At 53.5% G+C, this 18188-nt stretch overlaps 10 protein-coding genes across 10 annotated transcripts; 5 read left to right on the forward strand and 5 right to left on the reverse strand.

Annotated features, from left to right (window-relative positions):
• Positions 1–46: 46 nt before the first annotated feature.
• On the reverse strand, positions 47–1471 carry P168DRAFT_292204 (GTP-binding protein). The gene has a single exon (XM_024837544.1). It carries the CDS (start codon positions 1284–1286, stop codon positions 168–170), a length of 1119 nt encoding a protein of 372 aa, XP_024690691.1. The 5' UTR covers positions 1287–1471; the 3' UTR covers positions 47–167.
• A 471-nt stretch (positions 1472–1942) lies between these two features.
• Positions 1943–2385, forward strand: P168DRAFT_283852 (uncharacterized protein; the record flags this gene model as incomplete). The annotated part of the gene is made up of 2 exons (XM_024836087.1): positions 1943–2192; positions 2264–2385. 2 exons carry the CDS (start codon positions 1943–1945, stop codon positions 2383–2385), a joined length of 372 nt encoding a protein of 123 aa, XP_024690692.1.
• P168DRAFT_329070 (putative 2-hydroxychromene-2-carboxylate isomerase) lies at positions 2309–3481 on the reverse strand. The gene is made up of 4 exons (XM_024841422.1): positions 3345–3481; positions 3181–3280; positions 2824–3107; positions 2309–2731 (listed from the first exon to the last, which is right to left on the reverse strand). Exons 1-4 carry the CDS (start codon positions 3417–3419, stop codon positions 2528–2530), a joined length of 663 nt encoding a protein of 220 aa, XP_024690693.1. The 5' UTR covers positions 3420–3481; the 3' UTR covers positions 2309–2527.
• A 1043-nt stretch (positions 3482–4524) lies between these two features.
• P168DRAFT_329071 (uncharacterized protein) lies at positions 4525–5106 on the forward strand (the record flags this gene model as incomplete). Its single annotated transcript, XM_024841423.1, has 3 exons — positions 4525–4671; positions 4762–4842; positions 4918–5106. The coding sequence occupies 3 exons, from the start codon at positions 4525–4527 to the stop codon at positions 4978–4980; spliced, it is 291 nt and encodes a 96-aa protein (XP_024690694.1). The 3' UTR covers positions 4981–5106.
• A 198-nt stretch (positions 5107–5304) lies between these two features.
• On the reverse strand, positions 5305–6614 carry P168DRAFT_292206 (DUF3632 domain-containing protein). Its single transcript, XM_024837545.1, has 2 exons — positions 6143–6614; positions 5305–6026 (listed from the first exon to the last, which is right to left on the reverse strand). Exons 1-2 carry the CDS (start codon positions 6525–6527, stop codon positions 5476–5478), a joined length of 936 nt encoding a protein of 311 aa, XP_024690695.1. The 5' UTR covers positions 6528–6614; the 3' UTR covers positions 5305–5475.
• Positions 6615–6771: 157 nt separating this feature from the next.
• P168DRAFT_292207 (uncharacterized protein) lies at positions 6772–8932 on the forward strand. Its single transcript, XM_024837546.1, has 2 exons — positions 6772–7665; positions 7716–8932. The coding sequence occupies exons 1-2, from the start codon at positions 7222–7224 to the stop codon at positions 8667–8669; spliced, it is 1398 nt and encodes a 465-aa protein (XP_024690696.1). The 5' UTR covers positions 6772–7221; the 3' UTR covers positions 8670–8932.
• On the reverse strand, positions 8814–10274 carry P168DRAFT_273013 (protein N-lysine methyltransferase family protein; the record flags this gene model as incomplete). The annotated part of the gene is made up of 2 exons (XM_024835351.1): positions 8814–9705; positions 9787–10274. 2 exons carry the CDS (start codon positions 10272–10274, stop codon positions 9075–9077), a joined length of 1119 nt encoding a protein of 372 aa, XP_024690697.1. The 3' UTR covers positions 8814–9074.
• Positions 10275–10678: 404 nt separating this feature from the next.
• Positions 10679–12116, forward strand: P168DRAFT_320663 (uncharacterized protein; the record flags this gene model as incomplete). Its single annotated transcript, XM_024840382.1, has 2 exons — positions 10679–11779; positions 11835–12116. The coding sequence occupies 2 exons, from the start codon at positions 10679–10681 to the stop codon at positions 12114–12116; spliced, it is 1383 nt and encodes a 460-aa protein (XP_024690698.1).
• A 2021-nt stretch (positions 12117–14137) lies between these two features.
• P168DRAFT_298754 (taxilin) lies at positions 14138–15821 on the forward strand (the record flags this gene model as incomplete). Its single annotated transcript, XM_024838295.1, has 5 exons — positions 14138–14276; positions 14424–14698; positions 14773–14921; positions 14979–15222; positions 15288–15821. The coding sequence occupies 5 exons, from the start codon at positions 14138–14140 to the stop codon at positions 15819–15821; spliced, it is 1341 nt and encodes a 446-aa protein (XP_024690699.1).
• A 364-nt stretch (positions 15822–16185) lies between these two features.
• P168DRAFT_329078 (NAD(P)H-dependent flavin oxidoreductase) lies at positions 16186–17305 on the reverse strand (the record flags this gene model as incomplete). The annotated part of the gene is made up of 1 exon (XM_024841424.1): positions 16186–17305. The coding sequence occupies one exon, from the start codon at positions 17303–17305 to the stop codon at positions 16232–16234; it is 1074 nt and encodes a 357-aa protein (XP_024690700.1). The 3' UTR covers positions 16186–16231.
• Between the last annotated feature and the right edge of the window lie 883 nt (positions 17306–18188).

Consider the following 18188-nt stretch of genomic DNA (forward strand, 5'->3'; position numbering starts at 1 on the left):
TATCGGATCTGGTCTGTATGGACAAGTCATCCCATGTCTTACTCAAAGCCTCAACATTTATTGTCGTATATATATACATTCTGTATATTCGGGCGGAGCCAGCTCCATCCATCTCAGCCCTTCATCTAAAAAGGAACATATATCCGTAAAGAACATAAAAGTTGAATCTAGACAAGTCGTTCAACAACCAACTCCACCCCCTCACTCTCACCCACAGCCTGCACCAAACCCCCCGCCTCCAGCTTCTTCGTCCACTTCGCGGACTCGTACCGCGCCAGGATGAGCGTCATGCGGACTACGGCGTCTGGGCCGACTGTCTGGCCGACGGTGTCAGACGGTGTGGTTGTCCAGCGGCCGAAGGCCCAGTTGAGGATGTAGTGCTGGTTGTGGCCTGCGGAGGACGAAGACGGCGCGGGGTTCGATGTGTCGTCGTCGGATGATGAGATGGGTGGGGTTGTGCTCGAGCAGCGCAGGATGCCCTTGATGCGGTAGACTTCTTCCTTGGGCGGGAAGCGCAGGAAGCGCTGTAGGGCTTCGACGTCGACGGTGGCGTCTGGTCGGGTAGGCGCTTTGAGCGTGACGGAGAGCACTTCCACCTCAGACTGGTGGTCATGTTTATGCTTATGCTCATGATCATGTCCACCATTCGCCAACTGAGCGTCATCCCCCTCCTTAGCGAACAACGCGCCATCAATCCCCAACAAAACATCCTTGTCAACCCGTCCCTTCTCACTCTTCACCCACGGCGTATCAACCTCCAGATCGCCCACGCGATCAAGACACAAATCGAACTCCCTCTCAGATACATTCTCCCACTTGTTGAAGATGATCAGATCCGTGTACTTCGCCTGCAGCTTCGCCGTGTACGACGTATCCTCGTACCCCTCCCAATTCTCCACGTCAATGACGCTGATGACCCCGTCTAGCGCGATGGTGCCGGGCTGCTCCCGCGCCAACCGGTTGACTTCCATTGCGAGCGTCGCGGGGAATGCGCTGCCGGAGGTCTCGATCACGATGCGGTCGGGCTGGACTTGTTCGCGCAGTTGGTCGAGCGCGTCGCTGAGTTGACCGACGAGGTTGCAGCAGATGCAGCCGTTGAGGAGCTCGCGGACGCCGGAGATGGAGTTTGTGGAGGCCAGCTGCGAGTCGATGGCTACGTCGCCGTATTCGTTTTTGAGGAGCGCGAGTCGGTAGGTTTTGGGGAGTTGTGGGATGAGGTTTAGGAGGAGGGTGGTTTTGCCGGAGCCCAAGAAGCCGGTTATGATTGTTATGGGGATGGGGGACATTTTGTTATCTTGTTTGGGTTGAATGATTGATTGGGATGTTTTGATGGTGGGGTTGGGAATGGGATGGATCTATATGCTGGATGATTCTATAAATGAGGGAAAAGAATAAAAAATGAGAAAATACAATCTAATCTATGCGACAAGAACGCAGACAGACAGACAGACAGAATGATAGTCAAAAGAAGATGAAGCCGAATTGCGGGTATGTTCGTGAGTGAGATGGAAATCCGAGGAGGAAATCGGAGGGGCAGCCGCTAGTCCGCTTTGGGACATGCCCCGCCAATGCACAGATGATGTCATTATGTGCATAATCTGCACAATTAGACGGCATGATATGTATTGTTTTTTGATATAGTCAGCTTCTACTGTGCAATGGCCATTGCATCGAAGAGATAGGTAGATGAGCTCTGTTCCTGATTGATTTGACTAATATAGTTTTATTCCTTGTAATTGGATCATGGTTGTGGATTGACCCTGACCAAGGCAGCCTTGTAGGGCGGACAATGATCTCATCATCCTTTATATCCTGCTCCAACAGCTGATGTCATTCTTTACCTTTACCATCTTGACATTAACATCAATTGATTCAATCATTAATACCTACCCAAGAGTCAACTTCTTCTTATACTACATACCCCTATTGAACGACAATCACGATGAATTCCACAAACCATCCAGTACAAGAACTCCACGAGAAACCCCCCCAACAACCAACTACCACCACAGAGTCCGCCAAAGACACCGTCTCCAGCATCGGGGACAGTGTGTCTGATCTCGCGACAACGTCGTGGAATGGACTTAAATCTACTGCGACCAATGTTGCCTCGAATGAACACGTGCAGAATACTTGGACTCAGATTCGTTCGGCGACGATTGGTCCTGCGGAGGGGGAGACTCCGGAACCAGGTGTGTTTTGTCCTGTAGAATATGCGAATGATATACACTATGATTGTGGACCACGACTAAAATTCCGCCAGTAACCCGTCATCCATCGCCTAGTCCCGAAGAGAACCGCCAGATCGACGAGATGGAGAAGGAGAAGATCGTTGAGTTCCTCCGCGAGAAACATCGGAGCGATGCCCCGAAGCCGGCTATCTAGCGGACTAGACCCCTGTGTGTGGAAGTGGGAGGAGTGAGTGTGAGTGGATATTGTTGTACGCGCGTTGAAATTGACATTTGCATGGACATATACCCAGACAGCCAATGAGAAGGATATCTTTATTCTTTTTTTATATTATTATTTACAGCAATGATCTGAATCCCTTATCGGTAGCTCGGTTCAACCCCAGGAAATCAGTAACCTGTCCCAGATGGTCGATGCCCCAGAATCCCTCAGTCTGGCCCTGGCTATTGGTGCACTCGAACCAAGGCAGACCAAACGCGCCCGACTGGAATGCCTGATCCGTGAGCGCTGACAGGCGGGATTTGGTTTCTTCTTCGTTTGCCTACGAGGTGTCAGCGCTGCGCCACCCACGGGGAAGACCCGAGTGTCTAGATGCGGATTTGGAGGCAAGGGAGTGGGGGGAGGGGAACACACCGCTGCAAGGATTTCCTGCGTGCCGTCCTTTCCGAGGACTTTCTCCAGCACCGGCTGGAACCCCTCGACCTGTCCGATCTTGGCATTGCCTTCTGTCCAGAACGAATGGTAGAGAGCTCCAATGGCCGGCGCCAACTGATCGGGCTTCTTCTGGGAGATGGCGCAGAGAGCGCGCTGCGGGGCTAGTGTCATTGGCGGGAAGCCTTCGGGAGAGTCATGGACCATTGGGATGGAGAAGTAGCGAGCCCATCGGCGTCGTTCCTCGTTGATCCATATATCCTTGTCTATGGAACGTTCAGCGAATGAAACCGACCAGGGAGGGAGGATGTCAAATCCAGGGGATGGAGGCGCACTTACTCTTGACCCGGATGGGAGGCGTATTCCCGCAGGCTTTCATCAGGCCCCCCAAGAAAATAGGGACGTATGTCACATTGCAGCTAGCGAAAACGGGGGAGTTCTTCGGTGGATTTCAGCATGGATAATTGCATTGGTGCTTATCATTTGCATAGTGCCATTCTTACCTGCAAAATATGGAAGGCAATGTAACCGAATGGGCTCACAATGTCCAGGTAGAGCTTGATCTGGGGGGGTGCCATAACTGCAGTCTTCCTGTCGAGACTGTTCTAACAGGTATCTGGCTCACTGTCTATAGAATAACTGCTACGATTGAGCAATGATGCCCCTTACCTGCTTGCTTGATGTTCTAAATGCTCCCCGCATGCTGAGTCAGCCGTTATTACCGAGGCCCGATCTATACACGAGGTTCTGGTCGGCAGAGATGGTGCTGGAACTTATTCCACATCTGCTGGACAGACGAATGGAACGATGATCACCGGTGTCTCACTGGTGCTCTGTGACGATCAAACAGTGCTTATTCCTTGCAGCAGCCAATCATTCAAACGCCGGTGTTTGCTTTCTGCAGAATGCCTCGTGCGGCTTGCCGAGTTAGGGCTAGCCGCATAGTCCCATCATCTTCTACCCAAGACTGCCCAGAGTTCAGGCAAACGGCATTTTAATTCTTGCCTGTGCTTATGTGCAGAATATCACACAGCATCTAGCTTATACGGGACCCTTGCATGTTGTCTACATGGTTCACGGGACTGAGGATGCAGATCCTACTGTCTCACTTCAGTACCTGTTCAGCCCTAACCCCGGATCACTATCACATCCACATCACCCGGGCTAGAGATGCGCCTCCATGCTACCCCATAGGTACACCCAGCGCCCTACAGATACGGAAGTGTAATATCCCCTGCAGGGCGCGCGGTAATCCAGACCAGGCGTCCAAGCCAATTCGTGCGAGGGATACCCGGTCACTCTCCGATTGGGTATGCCACTACCATGCGGCTCTATGAGCTGGTATTTCATGGACCACGCAAGTGATGGATGTCTTTGTTAGGGCTTGGTGGTCTACTATTCGTATAGTTGGGGGAGCAGCTTGATCACAAGACGCGGTCAATCGGGATTACTCCACGTCCTCTGGCTTTACTATTTGTCATGGAAAATGCCGAGGCGTGGATACCTCGTTTTTGTCATGGCAGCTGTCTCGAGCAGAAGATTCAGGTATCGGTAGTATATAAGGTGGTGGTTGACCCGACATTTGTAGCATCATCCAGACAGACAGATCCTCTCAAGACACTACAATAGTACTCAGCCAAGTCCTCCCAGTTCAAAGCCAAAACCACCAACCCATCCATCACAATGCAGCTCATCTCTCTCGCTTCCATGGGCCTCGTCCTCTTCGCTGCCGTCGGCGCAGTCGCCAGCCCCGTGGACAACAACGCCCTCGACGTCAATGATAATCTGGAGGTGCACGACGAAGCAGCCACACTGATCACATACAACGGAGTGAATTCCTCTCTATCCACCCAGCCAAGGCATCCTACATGATGAAAAGAGCACCACTAACCCACCCACCCACTTCGTTTTTCTCCACAGTCCTGCTCCAAGAAGAACAACTCATGCAAATATAAAGGCCAGAAAGGCAAGACGTCCTTCTGCCACTGCAAGTTTAAGAAGGTATACCCAAACCGGTCCTGATCTAGTACTATGGGGGCCTTGGGTTTTTTGCTGATGTGATGTTCGTGTTTATAGTGCGGCAAGGATGGCAACAAGTGCCACTTTGATAGCTATAGCCGCGATTGCAAGTGTATCTAGATGGTTTGTGCTGGGTTCTCCTTCGGGGGTGCTATATATAGTTGGCTCTGCTTGGCTGCAATAGTGCAAGTGTGGCATTCAACATGTCGGCTTGTGCATGGTCTCCAGTTATCATAGTGAATATACAAGCTTGTTGTCTACCTAGGTTCATTGTTATTTGCGTATTTATTTTCGTCTTGTTGATGCAGTATGGGAGCCATGGGAGTGGCATTGGAGATGTGGAACTTGTGGAGATGGACATGGAACCGGTCAGATGCTTGGTTGTTTTCTGGATAAAGCAGGGTCTGAAACTTTTGTTGCGTGTCTTGAGTACATCATGAGTAGCTTTTTGCATTTATTCATCAGTTTCATCGACTTATACAAAGACTAAAGTGAGATTCAAACGATCTAGCAATTCAAAGGTCTCAACGGCAAAAGAACAGTCTGTGGAGTAGAACCCAAAATATATATTCACTGCGACAAGTAAAGAGAAATAAATCTATCCAGAAATTCAATTCACTCAGAAGCATCACCCTCATCCTCTTTCATCAAATTCTTCAACCCCACCAGGTCGGGATCCTGCTTCAACTTATCGTCCACTCCCTCGAATACTCGGAGAATCTTCGAGTTCCTCTCCTCCACATGCCCCAACATGGTCTCGATCGCGTCTTGGGCGCACTCTTTCAGACCGCTCTCGGACGCCTCATCAGCAAGGCGACCAATTTCATGCAGTCGCTTCAGCCAGTACATCCATCTCCAGGGACTGAACCCCGCCGGTGCTCGTCGACCGAGCTCGGACTCGATGAAGGTTTCGCCGCATTGGGCAATGGTCGCAGGGCAACTATTCCAGGACGCGTCCGAGAGCAGGAGCAGATTGCGTCCCGCTTCGTTGAGCCACGTACAGACGGCCGGGAGCAAGGCGGCGATAGAAAGATCGAGCATCGTGCGTCGCGGGTCGGCATCTGCAAGCGCTTTGGCAGTGCCAAACTCTCGTTCCGTCTCAAGGGCATCGCGGAAGAGCACTAGAGCAATCTGGCACAGGCGATCCCCGTCCACTCGCGTCGACGCTAGCTTGGCGAGAAACGAAGCGAAGTTGACGCGCTGGGTGGCGTCCATCGTCGCGCAGTCGTTCACCCAGTAGTCCGTCATGTCCGTGGCCAAATAGGGTAGATCATTCCACAACGCCCCGCGGGGGTCCGGGCGATGTCAATGCCACAGCCGCTAGGGGCAGGCCTGGTCAGAGGGCCGAGGCCACGGGTGCGGACCACGTCCAGCACCAGTCGGTCATGTTCCGTGCTTTCATGGGACATGTACCGCCCCCCTTGGTAGTAGAGATACCAGAGGTTGTGCAGGATGGGCTCGAAGGAGTCGACCGAGTCCCCGATGCGGCAATACCTCTCGCTGATGATCCATGTCTTGTTATTTGCGGCGGGCCGGAACTCTTCGAATTGCCCTTTAACTGCTGCGTCGTGTAGTCCTTCGCGGTCCCCTGGCGACGAGCTCACCAGGTAGGGATCGGGTTCTCCTCGGGGTGGAGAGTATGTTGAGTCTGCAAGCAAGTCTGACATGATGAATTGATTGGCGATTGATAACAGGAAGGGCAATTGAAAGAAGAGATGTGGGAATGAAGATCAAAGCTGTACAAGGGAAAGGAGGATCAGAGAGGGAGAGAAGAGAGATTATATAGAAGCGAAGTAGATATGAGGATGCCTGATTGGGTTACTGAGCGATCAGGCGTCCACCAAACAAAGAAACGCGAGTCAATTCTTTCCTCTCCTCCTCCTCCTCCTCCTCCCTTTCACACCGCTACATATCAGAAACGCATGTCTCAACCCCAGTCAACGCTGACTTGGCGTCCAGATTGGACCTCCTACTTGATTCTTGAACTTTGTGACCAATCAGTCACACGGCGTCGCTCCACTCGATCCAATTGGGGAATCGCAACGGTGCCAGGATACGCCCATACGTGCCTTGATTCGAGCCCGCGCTTACAAGGACTGGAGTCAATTCATCCCTCATGGGTGTCTTGAGGAACCTTCGATCGTTCCTTCCTCTTTACGTTCCTTCCTCTTCATTTGGACGAGAAAGGAAGCTGCGATGGACGTCAGTGCAGAAACAATGGTCCAGCATTATGGATCCTCGGGTTTCTTCCGTACAGCATGCTCTGCTACAGGATCTACACTGCAGATATTACCGTGATTGCATCGTTTCTTTCTGCGGGGTGACTTTACTGCGAGTTTAGTATACAATACAGATTTACCAATGAGCATGCTTGACCGTCTAGACTCGGTTAACGCCGGTTCACAGACACCCATCCCAATTCCTTCCTTGAAGACCAGTGGACCTACAGTGTTCACAGATGACTTCAGTGACGATACAGAGTCTGAGTCCATCCAAGATTCGCTCAGCAAGAGACGTCGGCATGGTGTGTATTTCCACCGCCCTCCCGTTTGGTGGACGGCGTCTCCTTCCGAAACCGTCTCCTCTGCGTTTGACGACGACGTTGAAGACCCTCGATTGCATGGGAGGTACACGTCGACGAGTTTAAATCGTGATGGCGCTTTCGACATATTTGAAGAGCCGAGGAGTTTCTCCCCTCAAAGCTGGGAACAACACCTCTCCTGGAAGTTGGCTGCTCCTTCTGCCAATGCCCTAGCCGGCTTGAGGTCTCTTTCGTGGGAGTCGGACCAAGACATACCATTGCTGGTAAGTGGCGTGGTCTCGGGGACAAGACACTCGAGCTGATTCGATGTCAGAGAGGATGGCGACCTTACGGGACCAGAGGTCGCCTTCCACCTCCAGAGCATCTCCACGGGACCAGCGATCGTGCATCAGATAGAACGTGGTCAAGCCGATGTCCACCCCGGAGCGTCTTGCGCCAGACTGCCTTGAAGCTTTGTACGCGCTTGCGGTCATACAAGGATGTTCGGTTGGAACTGGGGGAGAGATGGGCCATCCAGGAAGGGTCGCTGGTGATATGTCTAGATCCGTCATATACCCTCCTCGACCGTCGCGAGACTCTAGCCGACGAATTTCACCCGATTGCTGGCGAAATCTATGTCGTTTGCCGCCTGTATGCCGACTTGTGGGCCCTGTGTGCCAAAGTCTCTCTTACCCTCCCCGAGAAATGTGCGACTGATGAGACGGGCCGGAACACGACGAGTCTAGGCTTCCTTCCTCTTTGCGCCGTTACCCTGGCGGCAAACTTCAGTGGCTTTGCCCGAAGGTGCTATAGGTCCTACTCAGATGATCCGAGCCAGCCAGTACACCCTGGCAACGGACTTCCAGTCATGCCCCCACCCCGTTCCCATAGCATCAACGCGAGTAAACAGATCTTCCAGAGCACGAAGCCCGGTGTTTCTCTTCCCAACATGTCGCTTGGCAGTCTGAGCAACACATTTCTCGAGGCGGATACGGAGTTTGTCCCCCTAGACTCCACTTTGGAACATGTGATGGCGCGATTGACAGAGAAAGGAGAGCGTTTACGTCGATTGAAAAGTCGGGTGTCAGGGCACAAATCGTGGAATGTTCCTAAACTGCCAGATGCATGGCGCGTCGACCTAGATAAGAATGGCTATTTCTCCCGTCTTCGCCATCGAAGCTCCAACTCCCAGACCTCTGACCATGGACGCCGACTTTACCTAGGCAAGCACCGGAGGAGCTCTTCCTCGACTAGCGAGCGGCTGAAGAATTTGATTAGGATTGCTTAAGCGTTCTCATAGTGTATGTGGTGGCCAGCTTTGTTGGACGGGTTTGTTGCCTCCAGCATGCGATGGCTGGTCTTTTCTGACTGAATGGTCCTTGTGGGATATTCCCTGGCGGATGGGGTTAACCAGTGGCGGTAGAATACAGATATGAGCATGCATAATATGTTGTAGCGGAGTAGGTTAGGTGTACTATTAGAATGCAATTCTTGAGGATGTCCCAAAAACAGGGGCAAGAAACGGAAAATGCAAAGGGTCTTCATGGACACTTTGCTCCGAGTCCAGGACAGCATTCCTCGATGAGAAATATAGTATCGTAGACGACCATCATGATTTTCATAGGGGTATAGTACAAAGAAACAAACAGACCCAAGAGTGTCATATAATCAGTACACTGCAGACACACATCTCCTAATGCCCATCCGCCCGCGCATAGCAATAAATCTCAATCTGATCCGACAGACCATGCTGCGCCGGAAGCTGCATACAATGCCGATGCAAACTGGAGAGCCCTGCACCGCGCATTAGGTCAAAAAACGCCTCCTCACTCTCATGTCGACGCTTGAGCGCCACAATAACAAGCACATCCGGCGACGCCCGCACGAGGCGGTCCAGCACGGAGACCAGCGCCGGCAGGCTGTCTGCGTTGTACGTGCAGTCCGAGACAAGGACCAGGTCGATTGCGCCCCCGTTCGTCACTTCCTCTGGGAGGTTCTCATCGTCCCAGTCTAGGGTGTGAAAAGTGATCCTTGAGGAGGGCGCTGGCTGCGCCACGGAGATGTTCTGCGTTACGATGTCTTCTACCTCCGGGAGGTCGGTGAGCACCACGTTGCAGTTGGGGAGTGTTTGTGCGAGCGAGATGCCTACGATGCCGCAGCCGGAGCCGAGTTCCACGGCGTGCAGCGGGTTGGTGACGCTGCGGTTTTGGCAGTTCGTCAGGAGATCGTGCAACACGGGTGGTTGTGGTGCGGCGTCGGTTTTTGTTGTTGGCACCGCGGTTGCAAGCTGCTGGAGGTAGGTCACGGATGCCAGAGCTGCGTCCCTGAAATTGGAGAAACGGGGAAGCGCTTGTTTTAGAGATGGAAAAAAGGCTGGTTGGGTTTTGCAGGTTGTTTTATCTCACCAGATGTGTCGCGCTATGCTGTTGCCCGTTTCCTCCCAGATTCGGAGACCCTGCGGGCCGAATCGTCGCTCTACGAGCTTTTCGGCTACGGGTGACTCGGACCCGCCGAATGGTGCGCTCCAGCCTGGGATCACTAGCGGAGCAGCATGCTGCTGACTAGGGGGCAGGGTGTCTGCGGAGGGGGCGCGAGGCTTGCGCGGGTCTGTTGGCGCGGTGACACTGAGGACCAGGGTGTGTTTGGATAGATGCGGTGGGAATGGGCCCAGTGCGATGGGGACTTCCCGCTTGCTGGCTGTCCATTTCACGCGCTCTTGGTACAGCACTTGATCGGCATTGGAGGCGTTCAATGATATCAGGAGATCCACATCCTCGGCTAGGAAAGCGTCGCCTAAGTCCGTGGTGATGCAGATGAGGGCCGATACGCTGAGGGCGCCTGTTTTCTGCTTCTGGACCCGGGGGGTCTTTAGAAACCGAATGTAGTAGACCATGGGTGTATGACTTAAAAGCTTCCGCTCGTACTGGGTCGGGATAAACAAAGTAAGAAAAGTGAGGCCATTGATGGAATATCAAAAAGAGCGGCACGTGCCGATGACTAAGGCGATGACATCGACGTGGAGAAAAAGGCGGGAATGGCTTCCTCAGGCCTGCATCCGTCAACCACCCGTGGGTCTTTTGCATCGATCGACCTTCGACCGTCCGGATCTCCCTGCGCATGTCATCGTCTCGATATAACTATCTCACCAACATTCCAATGGGAGTGTCTGGCTATTGCAGACGGTACCCCACGTAATTCCCAACGTTCCTTGACTTGTCCTTGGGTTCTCCCCACCCCTCGGTTACTTCCTGCCCGTCCGCCCAATACATACCGCCATCTCCACCAAACGTCTCGAGAATGATACGACCCAGAGACCCCCGCGTCCGCCAGCGGATCAACCAGATATCACACAACCTCGAGACGGCGAATGAAACAGCCCAGGAGGGTCTCTACACTTTTTCGCATGACTATATTGTTCCGTGCTTATCTTCGATCGGGAATTGCGTCTACGCCTGTGCTGCGCCATGCCTTCCAACCCGCCAAGACCACATTCGGCGTCGTCGGCGCGATCGCGCAGAGGCGAGTTTCGACTTCTACGATGACTGGGATAATGAGGAGGGCGTCGAGAGTGGACTGCTGGGGTTTGGGACGGAAGAGCTTGACCGTCTGCTGGCTGGCAGCGGGTTAACGCGCGGGGGCGCCGAACAGCCCCGTCGACAGCGGAGGATGAGCTACGGTGCGCGGCGCGTGCGCAGAAAGAGTACCGCGCTTGCGCCTGATAGCCGGTCGGATCCTACGGTCATCCCTAGCTCCTCGTTTCTTGGTTTCTTGGAGCGGTTTCCCTGGAGGATGGGCGCGCGGGGCGTGAAGTATCGTCCGTCGGCGGCGGATCTCCAGGAACATCCGACGGGTTTGCGGCGGAATGTGCAGGAAGATGAGCCTCTACTGGAGGAGGCGGCGGGTGAGGAAGATGAGGGGCAGGCTGCTGCCGGGGGCAACGGGCGGTATCGCAGTTCGACGCAGTCATCGCGAGAGACGGCCAATTCCTTGAGCTCTCGGGGTGACTTATTTCCAAGTGATGAGGAAGAGGATGCGGTGCCGCTGGACGATGAGTTTGCTCTGACTCTGGCAAGTCGTCGCAGTACCGGACTGGAGTCCGATGACTATCTGGGGGACAAGCCCGAGAGCATGCGGTCCATGTCTGGAACGTTTAGCGTGGAATCTAAGGACTCGAAACCGAGAAAAGCGAAGAAATCGAAGAAGAAGAAGAGCAGCCGACTGCATTCGACGCCGAGCTCCACCGTGGAGGTCATCCAGGATAATACGGGCTCGGCTATGGAAGATCTACAGAAAGAAGAGCAGCAGGCTGCGATAGAGGAGGAAGCTCGGATCATCCAGAGACGACTAGCGGCCCGACAGCTCGCCGCACAGCGTGGCCTCAACTCGGGGAAACACCAGGTGAGTTTCATAGTTGATGTGTTATGGATGTCATTGTCGTGCTAACTTGCTCTAGTCTACTTCGTCATCGCACCCGCCGCAACCTCTCACGATTCACTCCGATGCCCCTCGTGGATCCCCCTTCAGCACTCCGATGGAATCTGCCGGTACGAGCGATTTCTCGTCTGACCGTCGATTATCCACAGACCAGTCACAGACAGAACCATTCCCGCCGATGCCATTCAGTCCGTCTCCTGAACCGAGTGAGACCACCTCCGGTCATGCTATGACATCGGTCGATCGTGCAGGCCCTTCTGACGATTCCCGTGGGCCACCTACTGAACCCGGCGATGAGTGATACCCGAATGAGCGAGCGAACGCTCCGTAATCCTGGTTTGCTGGCCAAACCCCCTTGTGCTCTGGACAGACAACAACCCCTGTACAATATGACGAATCATGATGTGACCCACTATGCCTGATGTTTTGAAATGCAAATGGAAGTTTACTCCTTGGCTACCTTCTGCTCACTGTGTAGACTGTAGTCGAGTTTCCCGGAGGTACGTGCGTAATCACAACATATCTCCCGCGGTATTATCTGTCAGGTTTGGACCAAGCTGGTGTTGTCAACGGGCAGCCTCCCGCCAGTATCTGCGGCACCAACTGGGATATCCTCAAACAGCAATGGCCGAATGACGAGGGATATGATTCCCTGATCGAAGATAGTCCAGGAGTAGTCCAATTTACGTGCGGGGAAGGACAGCGCCGGTCCTATACTAGGAGGCCTGTGCGTGCTTTCCATTTTGGACCGAGGAAGAGTTATTCTGGCAGCAGCATCGACGCCATTTAGGAGGGCTGTCGACCTCGCATTCCATCTGATCACTGTCAGAATCGTCACGGTCCTGTCTAACCCCCTCACTTCTACGTCATCCATGAGGCTGAGATGAATTGCAAATGCTAGGATGACCTCGGCGTATCTAAAGCTCACTGCGGACTAGTGCGATAGATACTACAGCCACGTGGTCTGGACGGAATTCGATTCCTTTGCAGAGATTCAGTCTTCTTTATTCTTCCCCAATAACTACGAAACCCGCGTGTTCTCGCACTTTTAGTCCGCCCTGCGTAGGCTGATAGGTGATCAGGGAGGGTCTGAAAAGCGGAAAGGGACGTGTACCTCTGGGGTTCACGGTCTTTGTTGTTCTTGCGCTTGCCTCCGTCCTAGGACAGGAGGTGATCCGATTTCCAGACGACCATGGTATAAGGTCGGGAAGATCGGTAGGATCTGCTCTGAACGCGCGTGGATGGGGATTGGATAGGGGGTTGGATGGGGGGGGGGGGGGGGGTGAGGTCGCCCCGAATACGATGTAGAGTAATCTCAGGCTTTATAACATTACCATAGTAGCAGTGCCACTGTTTGATTCAAAGAGACCGCATATAGATCTTCATGAAACGTGCGTGTCCAGTCCACAGGTCTGGGTTCTCCTGGCACGATATGAGTCTTGACACTGTCACCATTTTTAAAATCCTCAAGAGGGTGATATGGCTGACCCTAACATAATAGGTAGCATAGAAATACCCATACCAGAGGGATTGTCCCAATCAAGAGTGAAGATTGTGTCCTGAACGTTGGTGGATGCAGTTGTGAGGGAGAAGAAATGAAGCCATATCAGAACGATCCCGTGACCACAGCCCAAACCAGTTTAGCGTCTGTTATCAACTGCCCTTCTAGGACTAGTGTCCCGAGTGCACTCCAACCAGACACTGATGACTACTGAACTTACTCGATGTGATCCTCTTCTTTCCCCGGCAAAAAGATCCTCGAATTCCACACGCAGAAAGTCATCAGCCACACTTGACCAACTGCCTCTGCTCCTCCACCAACCAAACAGATCTCCCCTTCTATTCCACCCGCTTCAATCAACCAACCGATCCTCTTCAGGATTGTCTGTCTATTTAGGGTTTCTCGACGGTGCTGAACTGGGTTGCGTGGGATCTAAGACCGTTCCCCGATCCGCCCATCAATCCCCCGTCCGAAGTTCCCTACCGGCCTGCATTGGAGGAATAGGACGACACCCCCGTCCGGGATTCCGATCATTGGAAGGGATTTGCCCCGCCGTTCCTGGTCGATCGTGCTGCGCCGTTCGACCCTGTAACCCTTCCCGTGGTCCTTCGGGGGGTATCTTGTGTGCTGTTGGGTGACCGTTGTGGCGGCCTGCGTGACAAGGCCCTCTCTCCCCGACGGGTTCCATTCCGACTGTCGAGCCCACCGTTCCGAGCGTCTTCGCATCTTTCCCAAGCTTCCGTTCAACAAGTCCACGCGACCACCGTCATATATCACCTCCCTTGGTTGACGAGAATATCCGAGATCGAACCCGAATCGCCATGTCGTCCGCTGCCATGTCCAAGAAGAACAAGGGTAAAAAGGTCGCCGACCCGAACGAGACCTCGAAATTGTTGGCGGCCAAAATCTCCCAGTTGGAACAAGATGCTGCGGGGGAAAAGGACCAGGAGCAGGAAATTGGTGGGTGGTTTCCCTTTCAACCGTGAAATCGCCGGAGAGTGACTTTTTCAACTTCTTGTTCTTCACGTTTCATTCTGCTCTTGTTACTTCTTCAGGACTTTCCTGGCGATCTTCAGGACAAGCTAACCAGTACCTGCGTGTCTACAGAGCGAGAGGTCAAGAAAGCCACTCGAGACCTCAATCAACTGTTGAGTAACATCGAATCCCCCATGACCCGACTGGAGACCGTCCATAAGAAATACACCGAGTTGCTCGCCGATATGAAAAAGTTGGATCGCGATTATTCCAAGAGCAAGAAGCGAGCCGACCAGTTGCAGAAGGATCAGGACAAGGGTAAATCGGAGTTGAATAAAACGGTCACCATGAAGGACAAACTGGAGAAACTATGCCGCGAACTCACCAAGGAGAACAAGAAGGTCAAGGTGCGTCTTCCCTGCGGATTCCGCGCCCGTCCGGCGAGGTAGGATGGGAGAAGGCTGACGGACCGCTTGCATAGGACGAGAACAAGAAACTGGAGGAGACGGAGAAGAAGGCACGGCTCATTGTCAACGAACGCCTCGACTCGCTGTTGTACGATATTCAAGATGTCATGGCCGCCAAGGGGAACCCCCGCAACGAGAAGTTGGATATTGACTTGGACGAAGCGTACGATTGATCCCACACCTCCACACGGGCTTCCGTTACTGAACGAGTATCCTCTAGTTTGCGCGCCAAGATCAAGACCATCGGCGAAAAGTTCGAAATGCGCGAATTACACTACAAGTCCCTCCTTCGGAGCAAGGATGCGGAGATACAATGCCTGACCGCCAAGTACGAAGAACAACGCCGAGCCGCAGAGAACGAAGCCGCCCGATGCCGTGCGCTCAGCTCGCAGGTGTCCACCTTTTCACAAACCGAAGCCGAATTGCGGAGCCAGCTCAACATCTACGTCGAGAAGTTCAAGCAGGTACGGTTGTCGGGGACCACGTCCCACCCTCGTGTTGGATGCGTTGGTAACAATATTGATTCTAGGTGGAAGATACGTTAAACAACAGTAACGAGCTGTTTCTGACCTTCCGCAAGGAGATGGAGGAGATGTCGAAGAAGACCAAACGCCTGGAGAAGGAGAATCTGACCCTGACACGCAAGCACGACCAGACCAATCGCAATATCCTGGAGATGGCGGAGGAACGCACACGGAATCACGAAGAGTTGGAAAAGTGGCGCAAGAAGAGCCACCATCTCGAGGCCCTGTGTCGGCGCATGCAAGCCCAGGGTCGGGGACAGGGCCTGGCCGCGGAGCTGGGCGCGGATGACGAGGGGACGGAGAGCGAATATGACGAAGACTACGAAGACGAGGAAGACGACGAGGAGGGCATCAGCGACGACGATGAGGACGAAGACGACGAGGAGGAGTACGAGCTGGACAGCCCGAACCGCGGCTTGAACGGCGACCGTCACGCGCCACAGCAACCGGAAAAGCCGGTCTTTGGACCGCCGCCGCCGCCGAATCTTTTGGAAGCGCGTGCCAACGGGAACAAGGCCATGATCAATGGATGTCATTAGTATTTGTTTTGCAATGGTACTTCTTTTCTTTTCTTTCATTTCTGGGGGGGCCTTCGGCTAAGCTGGTTTGGATGGAGTATCATCGTTCAGTCCTGCCCTCTACTGTTTTGCTGGCGGATTGACCGGATATCTGCCCAGTGTCTGTTCTGTTCGAGTGATCTGTAGTCGACTTGCATATTCTTCTCATCCTGGGGACACTTGTGCTGGTTCATGGGAAGTTGGACGCACAGGGTCATCCTGCCTATTCTGTTGTTCATTCATGTATCTGTACATGCTAGACTATTCTCGTCTGAAACATCTCATGCTGTTATGATTTCAATGCAGTCCGTACCATATTCATATGTATACTTATATACTACCACTATGTCACTGGGAATAAGAATCTAACCATAAATAGACCGACCGACCGATCAAACCAAAGCAACAGAAGAAGGCATAAATAAGAAATCACAGCTTGCTCGACGCCCCACAAACGAAACCCCCTTATTCAAAGACACAACCGCTTCCTGAACCATTTCGCGCACGATATCCCCCGCAGGCTTAATCTCCTTAATAATGCCCGACACATCGCCCATCAAGAACGGGATGTCGATGTCAACATCATTCTTAAAGTCATGCTCAATAGGCACGATCCCCTTCGCCGTCAACTCTGCAATCTCCTGCGGCCGCTTATGCCACTCCTTGATGTAATCATTCGGCAGCATGCGCAGCGGCCGCCCGGACACAACCAGCGTGCGCGTCGTCTCCCCCAACTGCGCCCCCACAACAGCCTCCTTGTGCATCTGGCTCGCGCCGCTCTCCTTCGACGCCACGAACCGCGTCCCCACCCACACACCCGCAGCGCCCAGCACCAACGACGCCGCCAGACTGCGCCCGTCGTTGACGCCCCCCGCGGCGACTACCAGCGCGGGCTGCCCCGTCAGCGGGCTCTTGTACTTCCGCGCGACGTCAACGATGGCGGGGACTAGCACCGAGAACGGGATGTCGCCTGTATGTCCGCCGCCCTCGCCGCCCTGCGCGCACACAATGTCCACGCCGAGCTTGAAGGCCTTCTCGGCGTGCTTGGGGGCGCCCACCATGTTCATGACGAGGATGTTCGCGTCGTGCAGCCGCTTGATGACTCGCTCGGGGGGCACACCCACGGCGGAGACGAAGAGACGTGCGCCGTGCGCGATCACCACGTCGATGAGCTCGTCAAGCTGGCCGTGCGTGTAGTCGTGGTTTGTGGCGCGCGCGCTGCCGCCGACTTGCGGCAGGGCGAGGTCCACGCCGAAGGGGAGGGAGGGGTCGCGCAGGGAGGCTTTGAGCTCCGTTAGCATTTCGGAGAGCTGTTCGGGCGTGTAGCCTAGTCCGCCGATTGTGCCGAGGCCGCCTGCGTTGGAGACGGCTGCTGCTAGCGGGGCGCTTGAGGCGCGTGCCATGCCGGCTAGCAGGATGGGGTGCTGGATTTGAAGCAGCTTGCAGAGGGGGGTGGTGAGAGACATGATTATGGGTTGGTGGGGAGGACTGGCGGTGAGGTGTGAGGACAGGGTATGTAGCGGTTAGATGGTATGGATGTCGATGGATGGAGTGATATCTGTCCGTGTTAGTTCCCTGATCTGAATTGGAGAGTTTAAAAGAAAGATTGCAATCTGTCATACTCGGTGTTCGGGCCAGTCTTGTATATAACCGCGGTTGGAGAGGCCGACGTGAATTAGTGGTAGAAGGGGAAGTAGTAGGGGGGGAAGATGACCGAAAAAGGCGACCAATTGAGATAAAATGAAGTTTCTATAATATTTTATTATTTTCTTTCCTTTCTCTTCAATTAAAAAAGAAGAAAGGAGAAACATATGAAGATGGCTGAGAGGGGAAATGCATGCGGGGAAGTGGAGGAACGAAGGGTTTAGTTGGTTGTTGATCGCCGGCCGGACCGAGGTTCTTTCTTTCCTCTACTTCTACTCTTCCTGGGTTAGGTCTAGGATTCCTTTTTCAATCTGATTGATATTTACTGTCGGTTCTCGGCTGTCAATCACCTTGGCTATACTATACTAGTTGTTTCCAATGGTGACAACCTCATACACCTATTAGCCAGTGCATTCGGAGCCGCAATATGGACAGGCACAAGGAAACCCAATAGCCAGCTGAGCTCCATATGACATGATGATGAGCGCCCGCCGAGTGTGTCGCTTTCATGACCCCCGCGGTTTGCGTCACTGTCCCTGTTACAACTGCGACTTTATTCGGAGGCCTGTAACCTCGTCACTAGCTTGTTCTGTTAACGCTGGATCCACTGCTTGACTCACTCATTCCATACTACTGGGTTCGCTGTCTGTGCGGACTGTCTGGACGTGGGGGATATATAGCCAGGTGTGGTTGTGATTGTTGGGA

The sequence above is a fragment of the Aspergillus campestris genome (genome assembly GCF_002847485.1).
Source record: "Aspergillus campestris IBT 28561 chromosome Unknown P168scaffold_10, whole genome shotgun sequence".
NCBI classification, from domain to species: Eukaryota; Fungi; Ascomycota; class Eurotiomycetes; order Eurotiales; family Aspergillaceae; genus Aspergillus; species Aspergillus campestris.